At 36.6% G+C, this 25505-nt stretch overlaps 1 protein-coding gene across 4 annotated transcripts in view; it reads right to left on the bottom strand.

Annotated features, from left to right (window-relative positions):
- DENND1B (DENN domain containing 1B) overlaps positions 1–25505 on the bottom strand; it is a 152039-nt gene that overhangs the window by 10813 nt on the left and 115721 nt on the right. For all 4 annotated transcript variants that reach the window (XM_038144952.1, XM_038144948.1, XM_038144950.1 and 1 more), the window contains 6 exons: positions 23005–23106; positions 19108–19198; positions 15112–15152; positions 14228–14296; positions 11979–12035; positions 11071–11181 (listed from right to left, as the gene is read on the bottom strand). In XM_038144952.1, coding sequence (XP_038000880.1) covers positions 11071–11181; positions 11979–12035; positions 14228–14296; positions 15112–15152; positions 19108–19198; positions 23005–23106 — 471 coding nt within the window. The remainder of the gene's footprint in view (positions 1–11070; positions 11182–11978; positions 12036–14227; positions 14297–15111; positions 15153–19107; positions 19199–23004; positions 23107–25505) is intronic.

Here is a 25505-nt window from a genome sequence, read left to right as displayed (position 1 = left end):
AAAGCAGTGTAAGCTAACTTTGAGGAAAATCATAAGCAAGTAAGAAGTGCTACTGCCCACATCTCATCGTGCAGTTCACCAAATGCCTAAACCTGCAACCAGCCTCTGATGGGGAAGAAATATGGCCTTAATTTCAGACTACAAGGAGCTTGAAAATCTCGTACTGTGAGGATTTCAGTATGTTACCTATTACAGATGTCGTCAGTGTTCTACAAATACCAGGACGCTCTCTGTAACTCCCCACCCCCCCCCCCATTATTTACAGGAATGTCTCAGTATTCACTCTTTAGAGACTGAGACTTTTTTTCTTGTTCAACAAGAGAGAATTTAATTAAAGCAGCAAGTTTTGATAACCCTTTCCACAGTTCTTTGCCCTCAAAGAGGAAACATATGGTTCTTTATGTGTTAAACCAAGTTAATAGTTGACAGAAAAAGAGAGAATTATCAGAGTATTAAAACCCATCAAACAACCCTAACTAAGATTCATTTTGAGCAAAAGGTATAGGATGGAATACAAACTATTTCTAACTCTTTCATATTTTTGTGAGTTCATAGTGTTGTTCCCACCACTGTTGCAAGCAATCATTCTCCTGCTTGTAGGTACAGAAAAGTGAATCACTCTGTTAACTGATACTGGTGATGGCTTATCTTACTGATCCCTGTCACAAGCACAGTCACTGGTTTTGGTTTAAAAGTTGCAGCTTTAGGTACTTATCTTCACTGGGAAAATTAAAATACTTTGATTTGGTAACACTAGAAAGTAACCACTTCCCCAAGAAAATTCTGACATGACAGTCATTGTAATTCAAGCTCTAGCCTGGAACTGGCTCCTGGAGGGCAAAATCCTGTGTGCCTCTCTCATTTTCTTTGAATTTGCATCAAAATTAGATGTTGCCATCACATTTACTACTACTAACATAAATATGAGATTTTGCAGGGAAGAAGATTTTTTTAAAATGTTGAGAAGTTGCAGAAAACAAAATGGAAACTGACACTTGTTCATCTGTAGAGGAATTAAGTCTGCCAATGGAGTAAAATTCTACAAGGGAACACTTGCTGATTTGTTGAAATAATATTTCAAAGAGGACAGATATCAAGCTTCAAGAAAAAAAGGGGGAAAAAAGGAAGAAAAGTTGTGTCTTTGAGAAACAGAAGCTGAATAAAATTAACTACAATCAGCAAACAACACAGGCATTGCAGTGACCCTTCAGAACATCTGTGAACAGTAATATGTGTGTTACTGAAAGCACGAATAATCATATAAAGGAATGTAACAGACAAATTGATAAACCTAAAACCTGCCTCCAAAACAAGAACTCCTCGCTCCTGATGGTCAAGCTCTGAAAAAACATTTTTGTTACCAATTTAAATGATTAGGGTATAATATAAAATTATACAGGGAGACTTTCAACAACTAAACCAAATAAAATGGGATTTACATACAAAGAAAAAAGATATGGGGGAAGGGAAGGAAAAGAAAATATCTGGCTGTAAATAACAACCTTCTCCAGCATTTACAGCTCTGTGAGCTAACCACGGAGACAACAAGCAACACATGTTTTTGAATAGGTGACTTTCCTTTAGGAGCTGTAATAAAAACGACTGCAAGGGAGGGGTATGTCCAGACTACTTTGCAAAGAAAGAAAAAGAAAGAAAGAAACCCTTAATAAATTTCAAAAGGAGAGCCATAAAACTTTTTCAATGCTCCACTAGGCAAAGTGACAGAGTATGTGCACCTGCAAAAGCTGTCAGAGTCATTTAAGAAGTCCTTCCATTACTGACGTACCCTGCTGTTTGCAGTTATTTAAGCTTTTAATTTCTGTCTTTTCTGCATTTTGAAGTGTGTAACCTTTTTTATACCCCTTCATGAAAAAAGGACAGACTTCTGCTTCCTTCCTGATTAGCATTCTAATAACAACCAGACCATTTAAATTTATTACCACAAGAAATGATATGGCAACAGTCCTTTCTTGCTGCACCAGAACTTTATAAAGTCTTAATAGACTGCTGTCATGTTTATTTCTATAAAATAAAGGAACAAACTTCTTTAAAGTAGCGGGTTGTTTTGCTTCTTCCAAAAAGATCTGCTTAGGTATTAAATCTATTACTTAATGTATTTACTTTATATCATAACAAGAACAGGGATTCAACTTTTGCTGTTTCAAATTTCTCTCATCCTGCACATGGCATCTCCCATCTCTCATTTTGCTTGGAATGTAAGAGCTGAGCACACTTAAACATGAGCTCATGTTCTCCACAAGCTGGTGTGAGGCTAAATATTCTTTTTGTATTCACCACATCCATCCTCTCTGGTTGCTGCCCTGCTTCAAAATCTCCTTCTGCAAGTACTCTGCAGCCTATACAGACCTGAACCAATGCTGATCACTGAAATAAGGAAAAGGAGCTGACAGTATAAACACAGGAGAACCAAATAAAGGGAGATTCAGTCCTTAAACTGTTCTCTTCTCCTTGCTGGTAGCCTCACAAAATGTACTACTTTGGAATAAAAATGCCAAAATACATGAATGCTAAAGGATTTAAATGTAAGATGGTTATATTCTTGATCTGGCATCAAAGTCAATCTCTGAAATGTCAGCTTTTTACATAATGCTAGACCTTTCAGATGTCCAGCTTTTGGTAATGAGTGTGTATTGATTGATACTAAGGCAGGAAGTTCAACAAGGCTGCTGCTATTAATTACACTCAAAGTGAAAAACAAATAATCTTTTGATAAATGGCAGCACAAATATAATTTCACATTTACTGGCTACTCAATACATCAACACATATAAAGTTTCAAAAAAAAATTACAATGGTTTAAATCTGCGAATCTGTTTCCTTTCTCTTAAAAATTTAGAGATTATTCATTCAGCATGAGAAAAAAAATAAACACAACTCCACTGTTATTTATGATTCAGTATTTTTTTTTACCCATCCTCCTCTACAACCAAATCACAGACATAATTATGGCTCCATGCAGTAGGGAAGCAAAAGATCTCTCAATCAGACTTTCCAGTAAAGCACAACTTGTCGCCTTCCTTTCCGGTTAAACACTGTGACCTAAAGCCATGACTCACAGGAAGGTACTCCTCATTACACTCCCCCAGAGCTGAGACTGATGAAAGAAGAGGGAAAGCAGAGACAGAAAAGAAGTACAGATTCTATTCAAGGATGCTCTGATATCAGAAAACTGTCCTGGATATAAATTAAATAGATACTACCAGAAGTATGTGTATGGGCACAGTGCTTTGAAATGCCAAGTACACTTCAATGCCACAGAGATCTCCAGTGACTGTTGTACAGTTATAGGAAACCCCAATACCTGTGCTGAGGTAGGATTTATTATAAGTATGGATGATAAATTTGTTGAGATACTTAGTCATGGATAGCACGTGCAATTACTTTTGTTCTGAATTACTGTGGTGAAAAATGAACAAGCTCTCAGCTCTCTACCATTTATGCATGCTAGACTCCTGAACACAGGTATCATTTGAGAATTGTGTGATGCTGCCTTTCCTTTTTAACAATTAATCATGCTTCTGCAAATATTTTTTCAAGAATAGTTCTGTTTTGCTCCAAAACAACAAGTAACCTTTCACATTCCCTGAAGAATTTCAGCCCCTTTTTTCCTCAAGAAGCCTGAGCCCCTGAATCAGCCTGAGGCCCCACTCTGCCCAGAGTGAGGCACCACCTCCCCACAGCCAGATCCTGCTTTTCTCAATGGCGCCGAGGCTGTTCTTAGCACAGCCTCCCGTTTTCAGCTGATGATGCACCGTGGCACCGTGCCACGCACCATTCTAGCTGCAAGGAGTGCACCATCCCAAGGCAGCCTGGCTCCACTTCCATTGGCAACAAGCAGAAGTGTTAGTCTTTTAAAATAGGACGTGGAGATTTGCAGTGCCATTTGCAACAACTAAAGCCAGCAGCTCATTTTTTTTGGTGCATAATTTTAAGAATCAGATTCACCAGGCAGAATTTGCAGTTACAAGAATGGAGAAATATATCACTTATTTTAGCTTTTCTGATGGTGATTGTCCTAATGTACACTCAGTGATTAGATGGAAGGAATATTATAGAATGGAGGGCTGAGAGGGTCCCAGTGGACAGAAGAGCAGGAAGATAAGGGAGAATGTGTGTCAGAAAAGAAAAGAAAACCTAATCAATGCCCAAAGCCACACAAACAAAACCAGAAGAGGGAACATGGATTTGAGGTAACAAGAAAGTCAAGAGACCTGGAATTAACTGAGGTACACAGTGTGGGACTTTAGTGAACCAGGACAGTTGTAAACCCAATTAATTTGGCTGAAATGTGCTATTTGATAAAATCCCTAAGCAGATAAAAGAGAGACTACTGGTTCAATTGATCTTTTGGGTAAAATGTGCATCATATCCTTACATCAGCAGAACTGTCTCATGCTACAATCACTGCTGAGAGCACCAGTTGCTGATCACGTGTGATTTTCTCAGAGGAAAACCTATCAAAAATATGAACATTAAAATGTACAACATGGATGTGATGGTAAACACAAACACTCTACACCTCCAGACCCCAGCAGCACCAGCCCTGTCCATCAGACCTGCGGAAGATCCTATTTGAGGGAAGTGCCATAGGAAGCTTGAAAACAGACTAACCACATTTGCAAGGAAAAAACCACTGCGCCTTAGAAATTCTGACTCCAAGCACATTTCTACACTGTCTAGGTATTCCAAACAGAATTACCAAGGAGGAGTCCCTCCTCCTGTAGGGAGGACCAGTAGGGGTCCTCTGCCCAGCAAATAAAGTCTTTCTCTGCAAGGCGCTGTGGAATTTGGCTGGCACTTGGAGTTGGATGTTACTAATTTCAGCTATTTTTGGGCCCAAATTAGACAATTAGAAGCAAGATGCAACTGGGATTCTAGGTGGGCTGAGCTGCCCTTCAGTCATGCCCCTCTCTCCACTTACTGCAGAAAGAGCCTAAGGCAGCACTGCTGCTAACTGCACATTTCAGCAGTATCTAAAATTAGACAGGCTGAATCTGGACTCTCAGAGATGCTGAGATCCCTGCAGGAAAGGATTTTTCTGTTTCTTCTATTTCTCCCTCCTTTTGCCTCCAGACAAACTTTTTTCATTAACTGAACTTCTTTATTCTTTTTTTTTTATTTTTTTTTATTTCATTCTTAGGTACAGGGATATAGAAAAGAAGAAAATGTTAGAGAACATAGAGTACTAGAGCTGAAGTTTTAGATGTAAAGTGGTGTTCTTCAAACCTTCAAGCCAGAAGGCAAAAGCAACATGGAAGTCAGGACGCAGGTTCCAACAGTTGTCTGATGGCTCTCCTGGCTCCCTCATTTAGTGGAGCAGAACTGTGACTCGTGGGAGACAAAAGATACACAGCAAAAGAAAGTAAAAGATACCACTGCTACATCAAGATGTCAATAAATTCTCCTGATGAAAAAATTAACCTGGTTATTTCAATTAAATTCTGAGGACAGAAAGGTTCACCAAGTTTGAAGATACTCTGTGAGACAGCATTTTTCTCTGAGATCCCTCAGGGAAAAGGAAACAGTGCTACAGATACCAGTATGGCTCATTTGTTTGCAGAAGAAAGACCCTCTGAAAGGCTGCATTTCTATTTATTATAAAACTAAAGAGAGGGGCTACAATAACCAGGAAAAGCATCTGCAAACTTCTTGCTTGTATAAATTTTTCTTTTAGTAGGATAAATCAGAGGTAGATGTGCTGATAACTTTGCCCTGAAAAACCATGCATTCCACAGGGTAACAAAAAAATTCCAGGGTCAATTCCTGAACATTACCCCATCTTTCTTTTTTTAATTACATTGGAATCATGGCAATTAGTGAAGAGATTTCTCAAGTGATTTTTACAGCAAAACTCCAAGACAAGCAGCCACAAGGCTGACAGTGGTTTATGGGTGCAGAACAAACAGCACAGCTCTGGTGAGGACAGTCACTGTCACTGTTTAGTGGGAAGCTGGGACAGGTTTCAGCAATCTTGTGCAATCCCAACCTCTACTTGGGAGCTTCTATTCCCTATTCCTGAAAATAGTATTATGCATGATACACAAAAGCATGTAAACGCTTAATTTGCACAAAATCCAGGCAAAATTTCACTTAACACCCATAAAGGAAGTACCTCTCGATTTGTAAGGTCTTGTTGCACCAGGCAAGGCTAGCACAGGCAGAGGATCCCCGGTGCTCTGCCGCTTTGGAAAGGAACCGGAGCCACAAGAGGGCACTCTCGTAATCTGCAATTTGAATTTTGGCTGCCTAGCTTTTTCATTTTTAATTAAAAGGAAATCTGACTGTTTTGCAGAATGAAGAGATCTTACTTGACACAACAAGACAAAAGATTTTTCTCCAAATTAAAGGAAGCTAATGATATCTACAATATTTTCACATTACACCACATTAGCTAAAGAAACAGAATTTACTGATCAACCAATGCTTCCTTCAAAACTGTATTTTACAGAAGCAAAATGTGATTTACATTAAAAACTAGCTCATACTGCTTATGATATCTTTCAATTTATAATATTTCAGTCAATGAGGGTAGAAAAAACCTCCAGTGTTAAATGTGGTTGGTAGTCATAGATGTGATCTCAAGCACATTGTCTGAATACAAATACAGGTAAATGTACTTAATCAGATTTATGTTTCTGAAATCATTGTGGGGTTGACTGTGGATATTTTTTCTAAAGGACATTCAGTCATCTTATACAGAATATACATATTCAGCACTGCATTATCACAATCTCCTCTCTTATTTTTCAGGAAAAAGCCTTCAGAATAGCCCTCTCTTCAGAATAGCCACTCTCATCACCTTTTTCAGGTTCGGAGGGTAATCAGTTACTAGAAGTCCTTTGTAGGTAATGATTATGTCATTTATTTTACTGGCCATTGTAGGGATATTGATAAATGGGGCACTCCTGAAGGTAAGGTTATTCTGAACACATCTTCCTGCCTGACACTTGCTGTGTTTGTTGAACAGATGCCAAGCACACCTACTGCAAGCTGAATTATATATTGTATAGTCTCGAGGACATACTTCAATAAAAGTGAAAAAGCTCCATTTGCAATATGCTTAAAAAAAAGAAAGAAGGAAAGAAAGAAAAAAATACAAAAAACCTCTCTTCTGTTTGAGAACACCAAGAAAAAAGTTTAGTCTAACTTGATTTTTATTAAAAGTGTTTTAAAAACCTTCTTAGACACTGTACTTGGATTCTGCAAAGTCATGGTGAATAGCTCACTTGGTATCTTCAACATAGGAACATTAAAGCAGTGCTGAGACACAGTGATTGGTAAATCCACCCTTAGAACCTACATGCCTATTTCCATTACAGGTGGAGAGTAGTAGGTGCCTAAAGGTACAGGCAGAACATACATTTTCTGAGAGACAAGGGGCATTGCCAATTTACTATCTGCAAAGGGAACTGGTAGTTTGTATTTGGTATTCTGCTAAACTTCCAGAGTGTTTTATTTGCCATGAAATACATAATGACTGTTGAGATCCTGACATGGTCCATTGTCAAGAAGCTACCCCAACACCTGATATAACGATAAAATTACAAAGATCATATTCATGAAATCAAACAGATCTTCCTAGCATTCAAAGCAGGATCATAATAAACATGCTCTCTTTTTAATTATATATTAATTTGGAACAATTTTACAGAGCTCCTACTGCATTTAGGTCCCTGTGTACCCAGAAATCTGCATTACCTGGGAGCATGTAACGGCAGAGAATTAAAACAGATTATGCAAACACTGAATGCTCCATAGTCCAAATCATGCCCTGCTGTACCTTGCTCATCAATAGTTAAAGGAACTCAGCAGTATCATTGACAAGATACTGCAAACAGAGCCTAAGCAACCTCCTGCTTGTATTAACTTTTATTTCAAAAATTTTAGCTGGTGATTTCTTGTATTTTCTACATTCCTAATTAATGTAAGAGATGAAACATATCCGAGACGCATTATTAGCTCCAGGCATGAAACAGTTAACAGCAGTGCACATGCCAAGGTTTTAATAAGGCTTAACAATAAAAAGCTTCAATCCTCCACTTTCACTAGATTTTGTTGTTGTGGTTTTCCCTTGCTTAGGGCAATCCATCTGTTAATGTTGACTTGCAATATAGCTAAGCTCACACATGTCTGAAGAGCCTAGAACAGCGAACCTGAGCAGGAGCAAGCTCAGATGAATAGTGCAGAGAGGGAAGGGCTCGTCTGGGCACAGATTAATTGTGCGCACACGCGCACGCACGCGGCCACGAACCAGTGCACTCCCCTCAGCTCCATCTTTTAGGAAACACTTTCAAAATGCAAATTATAGGAGGGCAAGCCGAGCGCTTCAGTTTGCTATAACATATTTAATTATTTATCCTCTGGTTAGGTTTGGACAGCTATTTTAGATGCTGTAATTTATTTTTTTTTAAATTACTGCTGATTTTTCTTAAGCCTATTGCCAATCTGGAAAAGAAAAAATACAATAAAGCCACTATGACAGCAGTGATAAAGCTTAGTAAATATTCATTGTTAAAAATGGCTCTGCACTGTGACCAGTGCTGGTATTCTCCCTGGGCCAAACTGGCTGTGTTTTCAATAAAACCAGAGAAGTATCCTTTCCCTTGAGCCCTGTTAGGCTGAGGCTGCAGTTGGAACTGTCATCCTCACACAAAAGCAAAGGGGCTGGGTTTTACAAACGCAAAGCCTAATTGGGAGATCTTCATGGCTGTACCCTTGACATTTATTAAAGCCTCATCAACAAAACAGGAAATAACCGTACTAATTAGCAGACCCATAGACAAACTCCTGTTTGTTGGGGTAAAAGCAGACTCACTTCCTATTGTAAAGGAAACGTCCTCTCAGACCCCCAAATCCTGTTACGAACAATTTTTTAAAATTATCTTTCTCAGTAAAGTAAATTTTATATCTTACACAACTTTGCAAAGCATGTTTTACAGCATCTCAGGTAACTCTTAGTATTTAACTGTTTCCAAGAAGTGGAGAAGGAAAAGCTCAATGCACACTTCTGATAGAACGTAAAATATGACACCAAATTCTCTTTATTTACAATTTTCTAAATGTTTTCATATGAAGAGATAGTAATAAAGTGCAGAGGGGCCTCTATTTTGGAAGCAGGATGACCATTAAAAGCAATTGCTCTCTCTTGTTCATTGTTTATCTAGGTTTGGGGTGGGCATATTACAGTACACCAATATAATGACTTAATCAGTATCTGCTCCTTAATTTAAATGTGTATCAAATTGCTTGAACTCCATATTAGCACTAGCCTTATACTAACACAGCCACTGGTGAAGATTTTCATTTGCAGGATAAAGACTACCAGAAATAGGATTAAATCTGACAACAGCACACTGAATTTCACTTTAAACAGCAGATTCAGTACTAGATAAAACATACACGTGCACTGTGAATACAAATATATATTCTTATTTGGATGTAAACTTTAAAATCACCACTTATTAATAAAGAATTTATGTTATCTTATTCAAACTCCAAGATTAAAAATAAAAACAAGAGTAGCAATAGTAGACTTATTTTTCAGAACTCTTTTGGTTTATTTGCTTTTGGGGAGGAGGAAAAAAATAATTGAATGAGTGAGAGGTGAAGGAGTTCTTGGAGGGCAATCCCCATGTGCTCCTTCCTGCCCACTGGGTTCACGTGAGGTTTGGGACAAGAGTTGGGGAGAAGACACCTTTGGTTTGGAGCGGGGCAAAACCCTGAGGCTCTCAGTTCCCAGCTTTGTTGGTAAATACACCCCACACAAACATGTGAGTGTCCGTGTGCATACACATCCACTGACACACGTGTATGGATGCATGGAAACAAAGCCAGGCACACATCTACACACCTGCCTTGTTTGCAAAGCTAAAGGACAACTGGTAGAAACAGCAATGATTACAGGATTTAGCACTGTACAGCTGGACAAACTCAAAAACACAGAAAAGTTCAACTGTTCTGTCTGAACACACGCCTTCAAAAGAAATCTTTAATTGTACCAAGGTGAATTATATTCCTTTGTATCCACAGACTCCTGTACATTACAATAGGCAGCACTACCATATCAGTGAAGCAGAAAGTCTTTGTATTATTTATAACCCTACTAAAAATAATGACTTAATACTAATGTACAATTTCACCCTCATTTAGCAATCATCCGCATCTGTTCTATGTTGTATTTCAGAAACTTTGTATTTACTACCAGTAAAAACCTATTCAAAATCAAATTGATTAAATAGACTGCCCAGATTTTTATTATTGCAGCACCTAGAGCAAAAAATAAATGTTGCAAGATCAGTTGGATTGAATTTATATACTTAATTCTCATATTAGGAAGATACAGGTATTAAAAATCCACCTATATTAAAAACATGCAATAACAATATAATATAAAAATAAATACCTATACATTAAAAATATGTACATATGCAGGTAAATATTTGTAGGAGAAAAAGTGTCAGAAAAACTACTTTGTTTATATTTTTGAAATAAAACTGTCAAAATGAATCCGAAAACATTAAAACACTTGCCAAAGCTGAGACACTACACCTGTTACTTCAAATCTAGACTAGAAAGGATTAGAGAACAAAAGCCAAGACATTGGCACTGCATTAACTAGCTGACTTATTAACAAAACAATAAATCACAACTATCTGAGCAAGGTTAAAGGCCATATGACTGCCAAAACAATTAGAAACACAAAATTAATAAGCCTTAAAATAAATGAGATATCTTAATATATATCTATGAATAGACCACGATGTATTTTTGTGAGAAGCCTTTCTCAAACCAGTATTCAAGAATTAAATCTCAGATCCATACTTACAGATCTCCTGTTCTTTCCCTTCTCAACAGGAATGAAACACAAATAGCTGTTTTTTTTCTCCACACAAGCAGTGTAGCAGTATTTCTATAAACACAGCCTTCTAATCACACTATCCAAACACAGGAAAATCATCTTGGAAACAGATTCACAAACACGCTACTGTAGGGAGCAAAAATTTTTCCCTATATGAATGTGAATGCAAACAGAAGTTTCAGGTGTCTTACCTGTGCCAGTCTTCGTTTTTCTGAGCTTGTTCTTTTGTCAGGATGCGATGTGTAGACAGGAACAGTCTGTACTGCACCAGCACTACATGTTCCACACTCTTCCTCGTTCTCCTATGCAACAAAACAGATTTAAATTCCTTTATTTATAATCATTATCTGCAAACATACCCTCCATATTATACATGCAGAATGCATTCAAAATTATCTTGCCACAATCTATTACTGTCATGAAAATACCATCTGTAGTAAGAAAATCACATTTAACTTTTCAAAACTCCAGATTACCAGCATGGTCATTTAAAACTTGAATTGTTCCTATGTTTTTTGAAATTTTTTTAGAATAGCATAATAGGTATCCAAAAAATGGTTCCTTCTCTGTACAGAAAAATCTTACATGGAAGCAAAATTCCAAATGTGAAATGCAGCTGCAAAATGCCTAAACCATCAACTCTGAGTTTGTGAGGTTGCTTTTGCAAAATGAAACTATTCACTAATATTGAAACACTGCTATTGTTCACGTATCTTATGGAACTAAAACTGGACAACTGCACCTCCTGAAATACAGTGTACTGCAAGACTCTCCCTTCTCAAATTCTCAGCTTGAAGCAAAGGCTTTGATTGTGATATCAAAGCAATCAACTTTATGAAAACATACATCCTCTTAATGTATCTTTGAAGACCTCTGTTGTTCTATGATAAAATATGCAAACAATAAAGAGATTATTCAGTGGATGCATGGAATGACAGATAGTTGCCAGAGGGCTCGTTATGAAAAATGTATTGTTGAACAAAGGGCTAAGCATATTTCAAAAGTCATTAAAAACACAAATCTCATGTGATTTGTAAAGTATAAGCTTCAAACTGATACAGGAAGCAGTGTAAGAAAGTAAATAAAGTGTACTACATACCTTGTGTTTTAACTTACTCTTCACTTCTTTTATTCCTTGCCTCGCCTGGTTTTTTGCCTGGAGAAATAAAAGGACTTAAATTGCTCTGCAAGACACTGGCTGCAGTCACAGAACATGCCTTATGATGCCATGCTTATTTTGGCTTTTTTTTTTAAACACCTGGTGATATAGAAAAGGGCAAGAATCTCTATCACAAATTTCAAACACACACTGCCACTGTATTTTTTATATTAATGCTTTGTCCACAAATTCAAGGATTTTTTTTTCAGTACATCCATGCCAGTGCTGTGAAAACATACATACTCAAAATTTCTCAATTATTACTAGGGACAGGCTAAGAATGGTCATCTACATAACTCCTCTATTTGAAATGCTCCTTTCGATTTGAAAGGGTATTTTAGCAATACAGCATGTTGAAAAAAATGTAAAGATTTTTAAGATGACTGCTACAGTGTTCCAGTCTGGCAACTTGCAGGGCAACATCAACCTTAAGAGAAATGAAGTGATTTCATATGCAGATGGAGATTTTGCCCAGTGTTGCTGAACAGAAGAGTGCTGCTATTTAGGGGAGAATTCTGTATGCATTAAAAGAGACAGACAAGAATCATTGTTGCATAGAATACAGCCAGGAATATTCTTCAATACAGAAAGGAATTATCAATATGGAATACCATGTTGTTAGGCTAATAAAAATGAGACAGAGGGGGAGAGAGAGAAGGGGGGAGAAGGAAAGAAAACAAAAGATTGGTGTATAACAACCAAAAGCCTAACAGAAAAAAAGTTGCCATTCCTACAAAAATATGGGAAAAAACTACAAAAGCTTTCAAGGTTGTATTGAAAATAGGAGTTTTAAAATACATTCAAGGGCATAAATATGTAAAAGCCATCTATTTTTCTCTAGATTTTTTGTACATGGAAATTCAGAAAAAAAAATTTCTTGAATCAAGAGGTCATAGAGTCTTTTTGATCCTTAAATCATACATCCACAAGCTCAGTAAGAGCACAATGGGGTGCCATGTACCAGACGCTAACCTGAAAGGCACTTTAAACTTCCCAGATCCTGCTCACAGCATCTGGATGAATTTTGGAGTGCTCTGTTCTAACTCTGAGGGATGGTACCAATGACATTAGTCAAAGTTTACAATCAGTTATATGGCAGTTAGGAAATGCATTATTTCAGTCCTCTGGTAGTAGGCTCCATAAAGGACAACAATGTAAGAAATTAAATGGGGTAGAAATATGGATACCATACACATAAAGATCCTCAGAAGTTTACTGTAGTTTCCAGGCATATACAAAAGTTCACTTTGAAGAACCTTTACTATCAAGGGCATAATTATCAAAATTGAAGGCTGAACTACAGTCTAAGGTAGTGCAAATGAAGAAGAAGAATTTGCAGATGAATCATTTTTTAAATTATAAATGAGTCCATGAATACGAAGTATATTTAATTTATTTACCTGTTTCTTTCCACGACTGCTGTGTTTTTCAAGTGATGCAAAATTAAAAATTCTGTTTGAAAACTTTACTTAAAATACTCTAGTACACGCTGATTTACTGATGTATTCAGGACTATTTATAATGCATCCAGCTAGTGAAACATTTGGAAAAGCAAAAAGGAAGCCAAAAATCTTTTCCTCTGTATTAGAAAAGCAATTTTAAAACACTTCTCAGTTCATTTTTTTCTACTGCTGTTTTACCATCCTGCATAATACAGTAGAATCTCACATGCATCATGGGGTAGGCAGTCTTTGAAAAACAAGATCTTTTAAGATGAAAAGTATAAGCACTTTATAAGCATATAAAGTATAAGCATTAAACCCAGTTAAACATGAGTATTTCACTATCATTTTTTAAAAGGAGCAGATGATTTGCTGCACACATTACTGATGTTTTACCACATCTCAATAGTGCAGCACTTACTGCCAAAGTGAAATTACAGCTGTGTATCAAACACCTAAATGATGTTCAAATAAGCTTCCAGTGTGTATGAGGCCTGAAAGAAAACCAGCACACTGATGCTTTGATAAAGTCTATTTTTATGTACAAGATATCTAGAAGACTCAATCAACTCTAAATCCTACTGCTATATAAGAAAACAAATGAAGCTCAACACTTTCTACAGGCTGAAGAACTTTTTAGCGATTTATTTATAAAATGCTTAGGTATTTCAGCATTCAGGGAAAATGAGAGGTTGTCATAAATTGCAGTATTTTGATGTATTATTTATTTGAAATAGATGATCTTACAAATTTATATGCTGTTTTCACAGCCGGAGTGGCTTTGGTCATTGCTGTGTTGATCAGTGCACCGCCTTTCTGAAAAACACAAAAATGTATTTTAGTAACATTTTAACAGAAGGCAAAGCTTAAGACAACAGCAAGGAAAAATAAACAGTGTGCTGTGAAGAAGTAACAACCTTCCTTTGAAATGGGTAAGAGCAAGCCCAGCTGTGTTTCCTCCCCAGCCCGCTGTCTGCAGCTACACAAGGGTTACAGTACGTCATTCCACAGCTGACACATTTATCAAGGCACTCCAACAGAATGATGGATTTTTGGTCTTCATTCACTGTTACCATTTCAAAATCAATTCAGAAGTTAGGCTATTTTTCATGTGTTCCTATCATATTTATTATGCAACTAAAAAAACTTTGACCTGACAGGAAGAACTATCTCATTTAATCAAACAAGAATTCTCTTAATCTAAAATAATGTATTTTATTAATGCTGCAGAGTAACAAGGTTATACACCAAGGGTCCTTCTGCTAGTCAAATTGCACAAATCCATATTAACAAAATCGCTATTTACTAGAAGGGATAAGCTTCATATCAAATTGTCACACCTAATTCAGAGCCATGGAATGCAGCATGATACAGAAAGCAATGAAATCTTTGACCATACAGACATAAAAACCTTATGCATTTTGGCATTTGTTTTGTGCATGGGAATTTTTTAAAATTCTTCAATAAAAAATTTTAAAATTTTTTTTCAAATACTATAGGCTTGGTATTTCTTTACAGAACGTACTTACATTTTTCTCACAAATGAACAAAATTTTACCATTACACAGAAGGAAAAGGATTGAGACCTAAAGGACAAGGTGGCCAGTATAATTACTTAACCAAGTTTATACCTTCACTGTATGCATCCACTGCTGATAAGATCTTGAATTTCCTGAAAGAGAAATGTCAAATTAACACAATCAAACATACATTCAACATTTTAAATGTTGGAACCCTCTTCATTATCAGAATAAAAAAATGTACTTAGAGGATTACTTATTCAATTAATTCTTTCCAGATAGACAAGGAATGTAAAGATAAGAGTATGTGTACACTAAGAAAGAAACTCAGGAATCTCTTATTGCTTGTTTTCAGTTTCCTTTGTAAAAGCTTATGTTTTCACCACACAGTTTTTTATTCCAATTAAGGTAAAAGAGAAATTAAAACTATGGTAAGGTAACATGCTTTTAGAAAGTATAAAAAGAAAACCACTAACTCCAAGTAAAGAATAAGGTATTCATTGCATTCAAGCATAATAATGCCTCTGGGCAAACTTTCAAACACAACAATGACATGGACTCCAGAAGGTACCATACCAAGGTACAAACATGAGAAAAGTCTAAGGGTCATGTCACAACTGTATATTCCTGTGCAGAAAAAATCCTTTTAAATTATTAACTGTATCTACTTTCTTTCAGAAAGAAAAACCTCTAAAGGCAAGTGAGAGTTACTGACTTCTGTAGGACCATCGAGGACTAAACTGGCCACAAAGAAGCACATTAAATTCTACTTGATGAAGAAGTTAATACTACTTCTCAAAGGTGCTTCAGCTGGACAGCAAAGATTAGGTCCATGATCCCTGAGAAAGCTTTAGAGTACATCAGTCACTGGAATACTCCAGTACTGTGAGCTGCTACTGACCCCATACACGACATTCACTTTGACAAGAACACTCCAGTTTCAAACAGAATTTGACCACGTTGAAAGGACCATACTGATATAACCTTACAGACTTTTAACTCCTCAAGTGTTAGAATAATCCACTAACTAAGGCATGGCTAGAATTATTCCAATGGCTAATGAAAGCCAAAACGCACTCCTAGAACATTACTGAGAACTAACTGGATTATTGGAAAAGGTATTCCCAGTTTTCAAGATGAGGTGAAGAAACATGAACTCCTTAGGCTCATATCAGGTACTTTAAGCCATTCCACTCAATTTTTACAAGCAATTTTGAGACAGCCAGACTCTCAGGAATGATGGCACAAGTGAAAGCAGTGCTTGCTTAGAGAGGAGAGACCCTCATGATCATTTTGATTCCATTAAGAACAGCAAAGAGCAACCTAAAGCAGAACCAACTTATTTTTCACTTCTTTGATCTGGCTCCCTAGAACTGTCAGGGAAGGAAGAACATAAATTACATGTACAAGGCAAAATCTAACCACTGCTGGGGTGTTAAGGATATTGCATGAACCATAAATGCTTTATTTAACATGGTATTTCGTCACTTCAATCCTTGTCAACAATGTTCACGTATCACCTGTCTTGAGGTGTCCTTAACAGTGACTTTTACCACAGCTGAGCTTTCTCTGTCACAACCTGATTTAAACAATTAATAGAAGCAATAAATGGGATCACAGCAAATGACCAAGTTTAATGCTCATCTAGTTATGCAGTGACACCTCAGGGACGACAATCGGAAACCAGATAAATACTCATCTACAGACAGCTATGCTGACATTGCATGCCCTCAGCTGGAGCAGAACCTCCTGAAGCCCTAGCCAAAAAATCTGATTCCTTGAAACAAATTATCATTACAAGGGAGTTTCAAAAGTTTTTCTTTTTTCAATTTTCCTTCTATTAGCACCAGTGATATCAGACCAACAAAGAAAAAAGCCTGCTGTAAGTAAAACTAATGTAATTTAAAATTAATTAACATATTCTACAAGAAATCTGAGTGCTAAACCAATCCATCACTATATTCTTGTATTGAAAAGCAGTTGAGAACTAATACTTCTATAGAAAAAAAATGTAACAGAAAATAAAATTTCAATTATAAAGTGCAAACTATAATGAAGATGTCATTTTCAGATGTAGGTATACAAATAAGTTTTGACCACTTTTTTTTTTTTTTTAAAGAAAATAATAAAAAAAAGGAATTTAAGTTTTATTCTTCAATTTTCTTTTCTGGTTTAGTTAAACATGCATATGTGGACAAATGCAAATTTAGAAAGAGATTACCTAAAGAAACAGCTTCTATTTGAATTTGATTCAGTAGTTTTTTAATTATACTGTCTACACTAAGAATGTGTTCACCTGTCCTTTTAACAGCTTGGAGCTAACAGGAACTTTCTGTGACTTTTCTGAAATCTGGGTTTCACCTGTTTTTTTCAAACCCTGAGCTTCCTGCTGAAGCTGACGGGAGTTAAGTCCGCAAAGAGATCATAGTTCTACCCCATTAGCGTCACAAAATGTCACCTTCAATTGCACACATATTGTTAGCCCTGCACTTCATAACAATAATGAGACAGCAGTTATGTAAATACTGAGTATGTGCCCTAAGCAATTTGTCCACAGCCTGGCACTATCAGCTTGTCTGACTTGAAAAGCACACAGGCAGTGCAAGGCAGCCCAGCGCCGCCAGCAGAGCTGAGCAATCCCTCCTGAGCAGAGCCAGGTGAGACACAGTTCACAGCCTGCCAGAGCACAGCCAAGAAACAAGCTTTATCTAACTTCCACTGCAGTTTTATTGCAGCCTCCTGACCCCTAACTGCAGTCAGCAAACGAGCCCTGAATACTGACATCACCTATCTGAATAATGAATGCTCAAAGTCTCAAATCTGCTTGCAGAGCAGCATAACTTACCCTAAAATGGCAGGGAAGAAGTAAATCTCTGTAAAACTAATGCAATTTGATCAAGAAACAAAACCCCAAATTATGTACTAGATCCTAGCACAAGACACAGAAGGCAGAAGAAGGCAGTGAAAATCTTGAGCAAAAGAAATTATGCACTTTGAGTATAAAAAAGATTTTTCTTATGAGGTGCAGATGGTTCTGCAGCACTTGATAGTTTCTCTGTGGGGACAAAATCCTCTCCTCAATGTGTCCCATTCAAGGACAGTCTTGCAAAGGAAGTCCATCCAAAGCTGCCATCTGCACCTTAGGGAGTTGCTCAAATCACATAACCTCCATCTACTGAGGAAGCTTCTACACAACTTTCAAGATTGAACATAAAATAGCATTTGTACAGTCATGCATATATTGATCCCATCTTTTGATACCATCTCTTACACCTGGTTTTGGCTGCAGTAGAGTGAGCAGCTGTGTGGTGCTGTTTTTAAAACATGGCAATACCTAAAATAAAAATACACCTGTCCTAAACATTTAACAGGAAACCACTCCATAAAATCCTGTAAAAATTAGCACTGGATTCAGGATTAACTCTTCCACATGGGTTAGCTGATGTGAAAAGTGTTGTAACGATTGTCAGTGAACACAACTGAGGCAAACAACATGAGGAATGATATTTTTGTTTACAAAGAAGATAAATTTCCATGTCCCTTCTCAGATCATATATAAAAGTAAAAAAAACTTCCACTTTTTTTAGAGTAACACTCATTGGAGAAAGCAGATTTCCCGTAACATTCAGGGCATCACCGTGATTTCTGCACTGCAGGAATAAGTACATGTGAAAAGAAAATGAACGTTTATGGAAAACATAATTATCTAGAACTTAAGCAGCACAAATGTCAAAATTCTTTTGAAAATACAGTTTACACAGAATGCATCATATATTTAAATACACAGTTAAAATGTAAGCACTATACTGATGTCTCATCCTATACTGAAGTATAAGTATTACTTTACAGGATTAAATACACATATCTAATATTACACATACATCTAATATCACATATCACATATTTAATAGACTGGTGTAACTAGATACACAATTGTGTGTATCCCAGCAGTGATTTGTTAAAGGCTAAAACCTTTCCGAGAATGAAGGGAAACAATAGAACAGTAAAAAGATCAATGACGTCTAAAACTTACAAAGTATCATGAGGACATCATGTCAAACAGTTCCCAAAGAAGTGTCAATGAGTACTCCCAAATTAATTCTGTACCTCCACAAAAGCCTCCTGCTGTGATTTCTTCTTCAAAAACATCAGAGAATCCTCTTCCTGCATTTAATTTTGATAGCCGACCATCAATAAACTGGAGGTGGAAAAAAAAAGGGTCACACACACTTTGTTATCTCTTCTATTGCCTTACAGTGTTAGAGTTTTAAATGTGTCCATGATAATGGAATCTGTATGTTCAAGACCATATATGTCTTAAGAATAATACACTGCTCTCAGATGGACTTTAAATCTTTACACAAGAGCAGGTGTAACTATGAGCAGCAGGAATACAGAGTATAGATCAAGAAAATTATTTCTATTTTCTGTGTTTTTCTAATGGCAAGAAAAGCATTTACTTCCTTGCTTAACAGTAACTCTAGATTTGTTATCATATCCATATAAAGGTCACCAAGCCATTCCCTGGTCCTGCTGTGAAATCACGGGTCTTTTCAAGCACTAACCCTTATTTAGGTGAATCTACGGATGCATATTGTGACAGTTGTCCTCATGCAGAGATTACAGCTGCAAGATGAATTTGCAGCTACAAATAAGTGTACACACAAAGACTGAAATGATTCAAATGTGTCCAAAAAAATCAAAATTAGGAAATTAATGATTAAACCACTCAGAAGGAATGAATACATTCTTTTCAAGAATTATTAGGCTTCAAGGAAGTAGAACAAGCACATTCCTATAGATTTAAAATTCTTTCAAGGAGCAAGCCCTCACTTTTTGTTTTGGAAAGGCTAACTCAAATCTGACAGATAAAGTGAGAAAGCAATTTTCCAATTACACACTATATCTTCTAGCAAGAATTATGAGTTATTCACTGGTACTAAACAGTACATAGGAATGAACCAGAATTAATTATTTGGCTGTATCATTTTTATGACTGATTATCCAAACAGTGTCAGTGACAATCTGATGCTTGCCAATGAACAGACTAGTGACATGAAAAAACAATTTTCTCAGAGTACAAAAATTCCAGAAGCAAGAATAAGGTAAGCATGAAGATATTTCTCTCTTTCTTGTCTAAATTCCTTCTTATTTTTTTCATTTTACTCCAAGCTGGCCTTTTTCCAAATAGGCTGGTTCATGGTCAGACCACTGTGGGATCACTGGATTATTTCACAGTAAGAAAAAGAGATAAGAGCACCTTTAGCTACTGCTGTGAAAAAAAAAACAAACCAAAAACAACAACCTCCACTCCCATCCCTTCCTTTGAACTGCACCACTTTATCTCTTTGGGGAAAGTTATGAATTCATTCCATACTATAAACTAGCATAAGATTTATGGACATACTCATCATGTGGTAAAATCCTATCAACAGAAGGCTGAGACACTGACTGAATATGAGAGGGTCACACCAATTGAGTATTTAATGTAAATACTGACAAAGAGAACTGTTAGCAAAAAGATACTGGAGACATTATTTAAAAGAAATGATAAGTGTTAGTAGTGGTGGTAGTAGTAGTTGTTACTTTTGAGTAATTTACTGTTAATGGCTGCACTTAAACTGCTACATGAAAAGAATAGCATATGGAATTACACATAAAATTTATGGGTTTTCTCTTTCCATTTTTCAAACCCAACTCTTCAAACTCACAGACTGAAAAATCTGGGTCTGCTCTTCCAAGAAATGTATTCACTTTGAGATCCAAAGAGCCCTTGGGCAACTACCCCTTTCAATGAAAAAGTAGCAATTTTGGCACCCTTGGATTTTAAGGTGACTAAAGACATTATCCTCAACTGACTTTGAGCTCTAAAACAAGAAGACAGACTACGTGCATTCCGAATATCCAAGTAATTTTACCAATTTTTTAAACCAAAAGGTTTTTAGCAGCAAAGAAAACATCATAAATGTGATTTCCACAAAATAAAAGCTCGTATCTCACAAGAAGAGAGCTCAGTTCATAAAGATGGTAAATGAAATTCCAATTACTAACAATTTTCAAAGGCTTCTGATTCCTGCATTCATTAATAATTTTTCTAAGTAATACTTTCTAACATGTTGGGAAAAAATCCCAATAAACATTGCAGATTACCTTGCTGATACAAGTACACTATTTAAGGAGATAGTCTGGCATTAGGCTTCAGGCTAATTCTAAGAATGAATTCATATTGTCCCTGGACACTTATGAGAACTATTTGACACGTTAGATGCAATTATTAATTACTTATGTTTGCAGCTTGATACAAAGGTTAGTTGCCTTCCATGATACCCTAATTAAAGGGACAAAGGAGGGATGCCATAGAACAGCACAAATGAAGTTCATTTGTCAATTATGGCAAAACAGGTGTATTTTAAGTACCAGTTTTCTGCTTGGTCGAGGTTTAAGGCTCCCCCTAAGAACTATTTTCTATTTAAAAGACTTTCAGAGCAGAATAAAATACAGTTTGGTCTCTTTGAATACAAACAACTTTGAAAACAGCTCATTTTTCAATGGGAAAAACTGGAGAAGATGCAGCTGGGCTGAGGATTAACTGAATAAGTAGGAGTAACCTTGCAACAAAAACCAGAGGAATAAAAAAAAATTACTACAACTATTAAACCACACACATCATCAAAATTGTTACTATTTCCTAATCCTCTATTATTCCTTCTATTGAAATAAAATTAAAACAAGCTATAAACAAATTGTAAACTGATTCTGTTTAATTGAACACATTAAAGTGTAATGGGTAAGCACAGAGCCAGCCCTTTCATGGTAGCTGAGGGTTTTGTTTCAGTACTGCCAGTGTGACAACGTTTTAGAAATACTGCCGGTAAGCAGCTTTTTATTAAGAAAATTTCATGGTACCTTATTGCACAGAGTAAACCACACTTCAATCAGTTACTTCTTCCCATTTCAATCCAATCAATCAGACTTCAAAAGGTATCAGATTTCTTATTGCTTATTTTATGTAACCACAGTAAAATTGAAGAAGCCCAATTTTGTGATCATATTTTCAGAGGACTTCTATAAAATACCATCCTTGCACAAATCTTTACAATAGACACTAACCTCTGATTAACACCAAATGCTTTTTAAAATTTAGAAGATTCTACATATAATAGATTTCCCTAATCTATCATGGTTGTGTCTCTTCAAAATCCCCCTGATTATTTAAACATGAACTCCTGTGTATCAATCATTCCAGCCAGGCATTTACAGGCAAATATATATTTTCATGAATCTTCTGATTTCATTCACGTTTTCCTTGATTTTCATAAAAGTCTAGGGATAAGTTTAACACCCTTTTCATGCAATGGGGTCAACTGATAAAAAGAGAGAAGTGTTAGAGAATAAAATCAAAGAACAATATCCATTTCAAAGACTGTAATCAAAGTGTAACTGAGCTGTGCCCAGATATTCAACAATTTGTCCTCTATTAATTCAGATTCTGCATTAAGAGATCAGCTAGAATACTGTTCAGGACACCCCTATAGCTCAGGTATGTGACATTCTCTGTGTGCATATTTCAAAAAGCCCAGCAAACAAAACTGCAGTTGCAGGATGAATCCAGTTTTTAAATAAAAGATCAGTGAATTCCATTTTAAGTTAAGGACTCTGCTGTTCAGGCTCTTTGGGCATGAGCCAAGAGAGATGAAAATGAAGTTAAACCATCAAACTGGGAGATCCTGATTTTTCTTGTTTAGTTGGGTTGCTGACTGGCTCTGAAGAGATGCTGCACTGGCTCTGCACCCTGAGGTTATTTTTTTGTTCAGTTTCACCACCACTCCTCTGAACTGTAACTGCAGATATAAAAATACAACAAATCTGGGATGACTGCACCCAAAGTACTTGTATTTAGATTTCATCCCAGACTTTTGTAGGCAGACAGAAAGGAAAATGTATTTTAACACAGATCTGTTTTAACAGAAAATCCTTAAATATGGGCCATTTACCCTCTTATACCTGTTTAAACAGTTGAAGATTAACAGCTGTTTCCAGGAACTGCTTAGTTGTACTGGAACGATGTTTCACAAAACTACTCTCACAGAAAGTTATAGGCTCTCCCTGAAAAAATGAAACAGGAAAAGTTAGGATGGTAAGCATACGTATAAACTGTAATTCATATTCAAAAATATGTGTCTGCACCAAATTAATTTTATATTTATTCTACCAAGACATGAGAAGATTGATAAATATATTGCTGATTTAACAGGAAATGATTGAAAAACAATTCTATTTTATTTTTACACAAAACAAAGGTTACAAACTGAAACATGGTTATGAAAAAGGTTTGAACATTAACACTTAAACAATAAAGCATATTTTCCCACATGGGAAAAGTGCAGAACCCTTAGATGATGAAAGAAGATAAACAAGCATTCATTGAAAAGTCAGAGCTTGTTGCAAAAAACTGAAAACAACACTCATTGAAAGGAGATGTTACTGAGAATCTTTATGAACAATCAAATTCATTCTTCTGTTACTTCCTAATTTCATTTAAAATTTGCTGTCTACAGTGTGCACAGAGCACTGGATGCTCCTGAGGAGCATTTCTCCAATTTTGTTGTTCTTGTCCATACTTTGTGATAAATATTTGAAGCTGTCCAGCATAACTGGACAAGTAATTATGAAGTTTGTGTGGCAATGAAGGTACACAATCAGATTTCACTGTAAAGCTGAAAGGCCTCTCACCCAAGTTTACAAAACCAAAATGATTACCAGGTTAGCAACAATTACCAAAGATCTCAAAGACACAAAACTCAGAATGCCACAATGTGTCCCACCCAAATCTACCATTTGAAATTTTACTACCTAGAAGCTACATCTCCAGTGCAGCCCCACAACAGAATAAAAAATATCTCAGCCACTCAAAAGAAGAAAGATCAAAGGCAGCTGCTACACTGATCTTCACAACAGCTCCAGCCACTTTAAAGACAAATTTATTAACAGCCATGATCACCCCAGCTTTGTGCTCCTAGCCCTGTTTAACTCCAATGGCACACAGCACTTCTGCATTTGCCCATCATTCCAGCTGACTGCAGGGAGCTGCTTCCAGAGTGCCACCAAGCCCTTACCCCAGGAGGCTTAGCTGAGTTTGTTGGAGCAGGTGTAAATCATTTTCAACTGTTCCTTACACCTTGTTTTTAAATGGTTCAAGTGTGACCTAAGGGAATGTTGCAGTAAAACCACTGTGATGTCATTTTAAAAATCTATTCTTACACTATCAAAAACTTCCCTCTTTCCAAGTCTTTCTTTTCTTTCCAACTCAGCAAAGTATTTAAGTAAAACAAGTCTTGCATGCTCACTTCTTTATGGAAGCTCTGATTTTAGAAAAATCACTGGAAGAACTAGAGCCTTAGATTAGCACAATCCTTGCCCTATCCCAGGGTAGCTGAGTGCTCTGAAACACAAACCCAGCTCAGTACAATACACAGCACTGTGTCCATCAAATCTCCAGAAGCACTCAAGTTATTCCCCCTACTCACCTCAAAATAACTGGTGAACATTGTACACGTGCAGGGCATTCTGGATCTGCCAAACAGCCTGAAATATTTGTGGTACTTTAAATGGCACTGCCTTCCTGACCCACTTTGCATTAGCTGTTCTTGAGCTCCCAAAGACTCTTGTCTTAAGAAGATGACCCCAAGCTACTTAGCAAATCAAAGTGCATCAAAACAAATGGAACAGTCACATGGTGGTATAAGACATAGTGCTCCTGAGGGCAGACTCCCTTCTCAGTTCTGTTGCTCTTCCAAGAAATTTCAAGGCAGCAAATTAAAAGAACTCCCTATACATACATATATACATACACATGCACACCCACATATATCATATTTATTTAATTATTTGTTGTTGTTGTTACACAAAGAAAGCACTTCTGGAAATACAGAGGCTTTGTAGGATTGCAGGTCTGACTAGATGATGGTTCATGACACACCAGGAAACAATAAAGAGAGAAAATAGTTTCAAAATAAACTATTTAATGAAATAAAAAAACAAATCTATGCTTCCCTGTGCCAGTCTCCCAATTCTCCTGGGATAGATGAAAAAGGAGAGGCTATCTCCCTACAGGAGAGCAAACAGGCAGGCTGGCTCTGCCCTTTCACAGCAGCCAGGGAAGAGAGAGCAGCCAGCCAGCTCTCCTGATGGCACTTCTCATGCTAGAGCCTTCTAAGAGAACACCAGGAAATGATAGTTCAACACTCTTTTTTAGTGCATGGCTGTAATATTTTCCCAAATACTTTCCTTTAATCACTGGATGTTTCAGATACCTAATAAGAATGCATGCACTGGTGCATCTGTTCCCTTATCAGTACAGTTCAGACACAGAATAACCAGAGCTATTTCTTTGCTGGAAATTCATTTAATTCTATAAGGAGTTAACATCCAAAGGTCATACATATAATTTCCACCTGCTGACTGTGAGACATATTTAAAAATTTGAGTAGGTTTAAAGCTCCTAC

The sequence above is a fragment of the Motacilla alba genome, chromosome 8 (assembly GCF_015832195.1).
Source record: "Motacilla alba alba isolate MOTALB_02 chromosome 8, Motacilla_alba_V1.0_pri, whole genome shotgun sequence".
Classification (NCBI taxonomy): Eukaryota; Metazoa; Chordata; class Aves; order Passeriformes; family Motacillidae; genus Motacilla; species Motacilla alba.
Note: the sequence above shows the minus strand (reverse complement) of the source record. Positions and strands in the feature narration are given on the sequence as shown.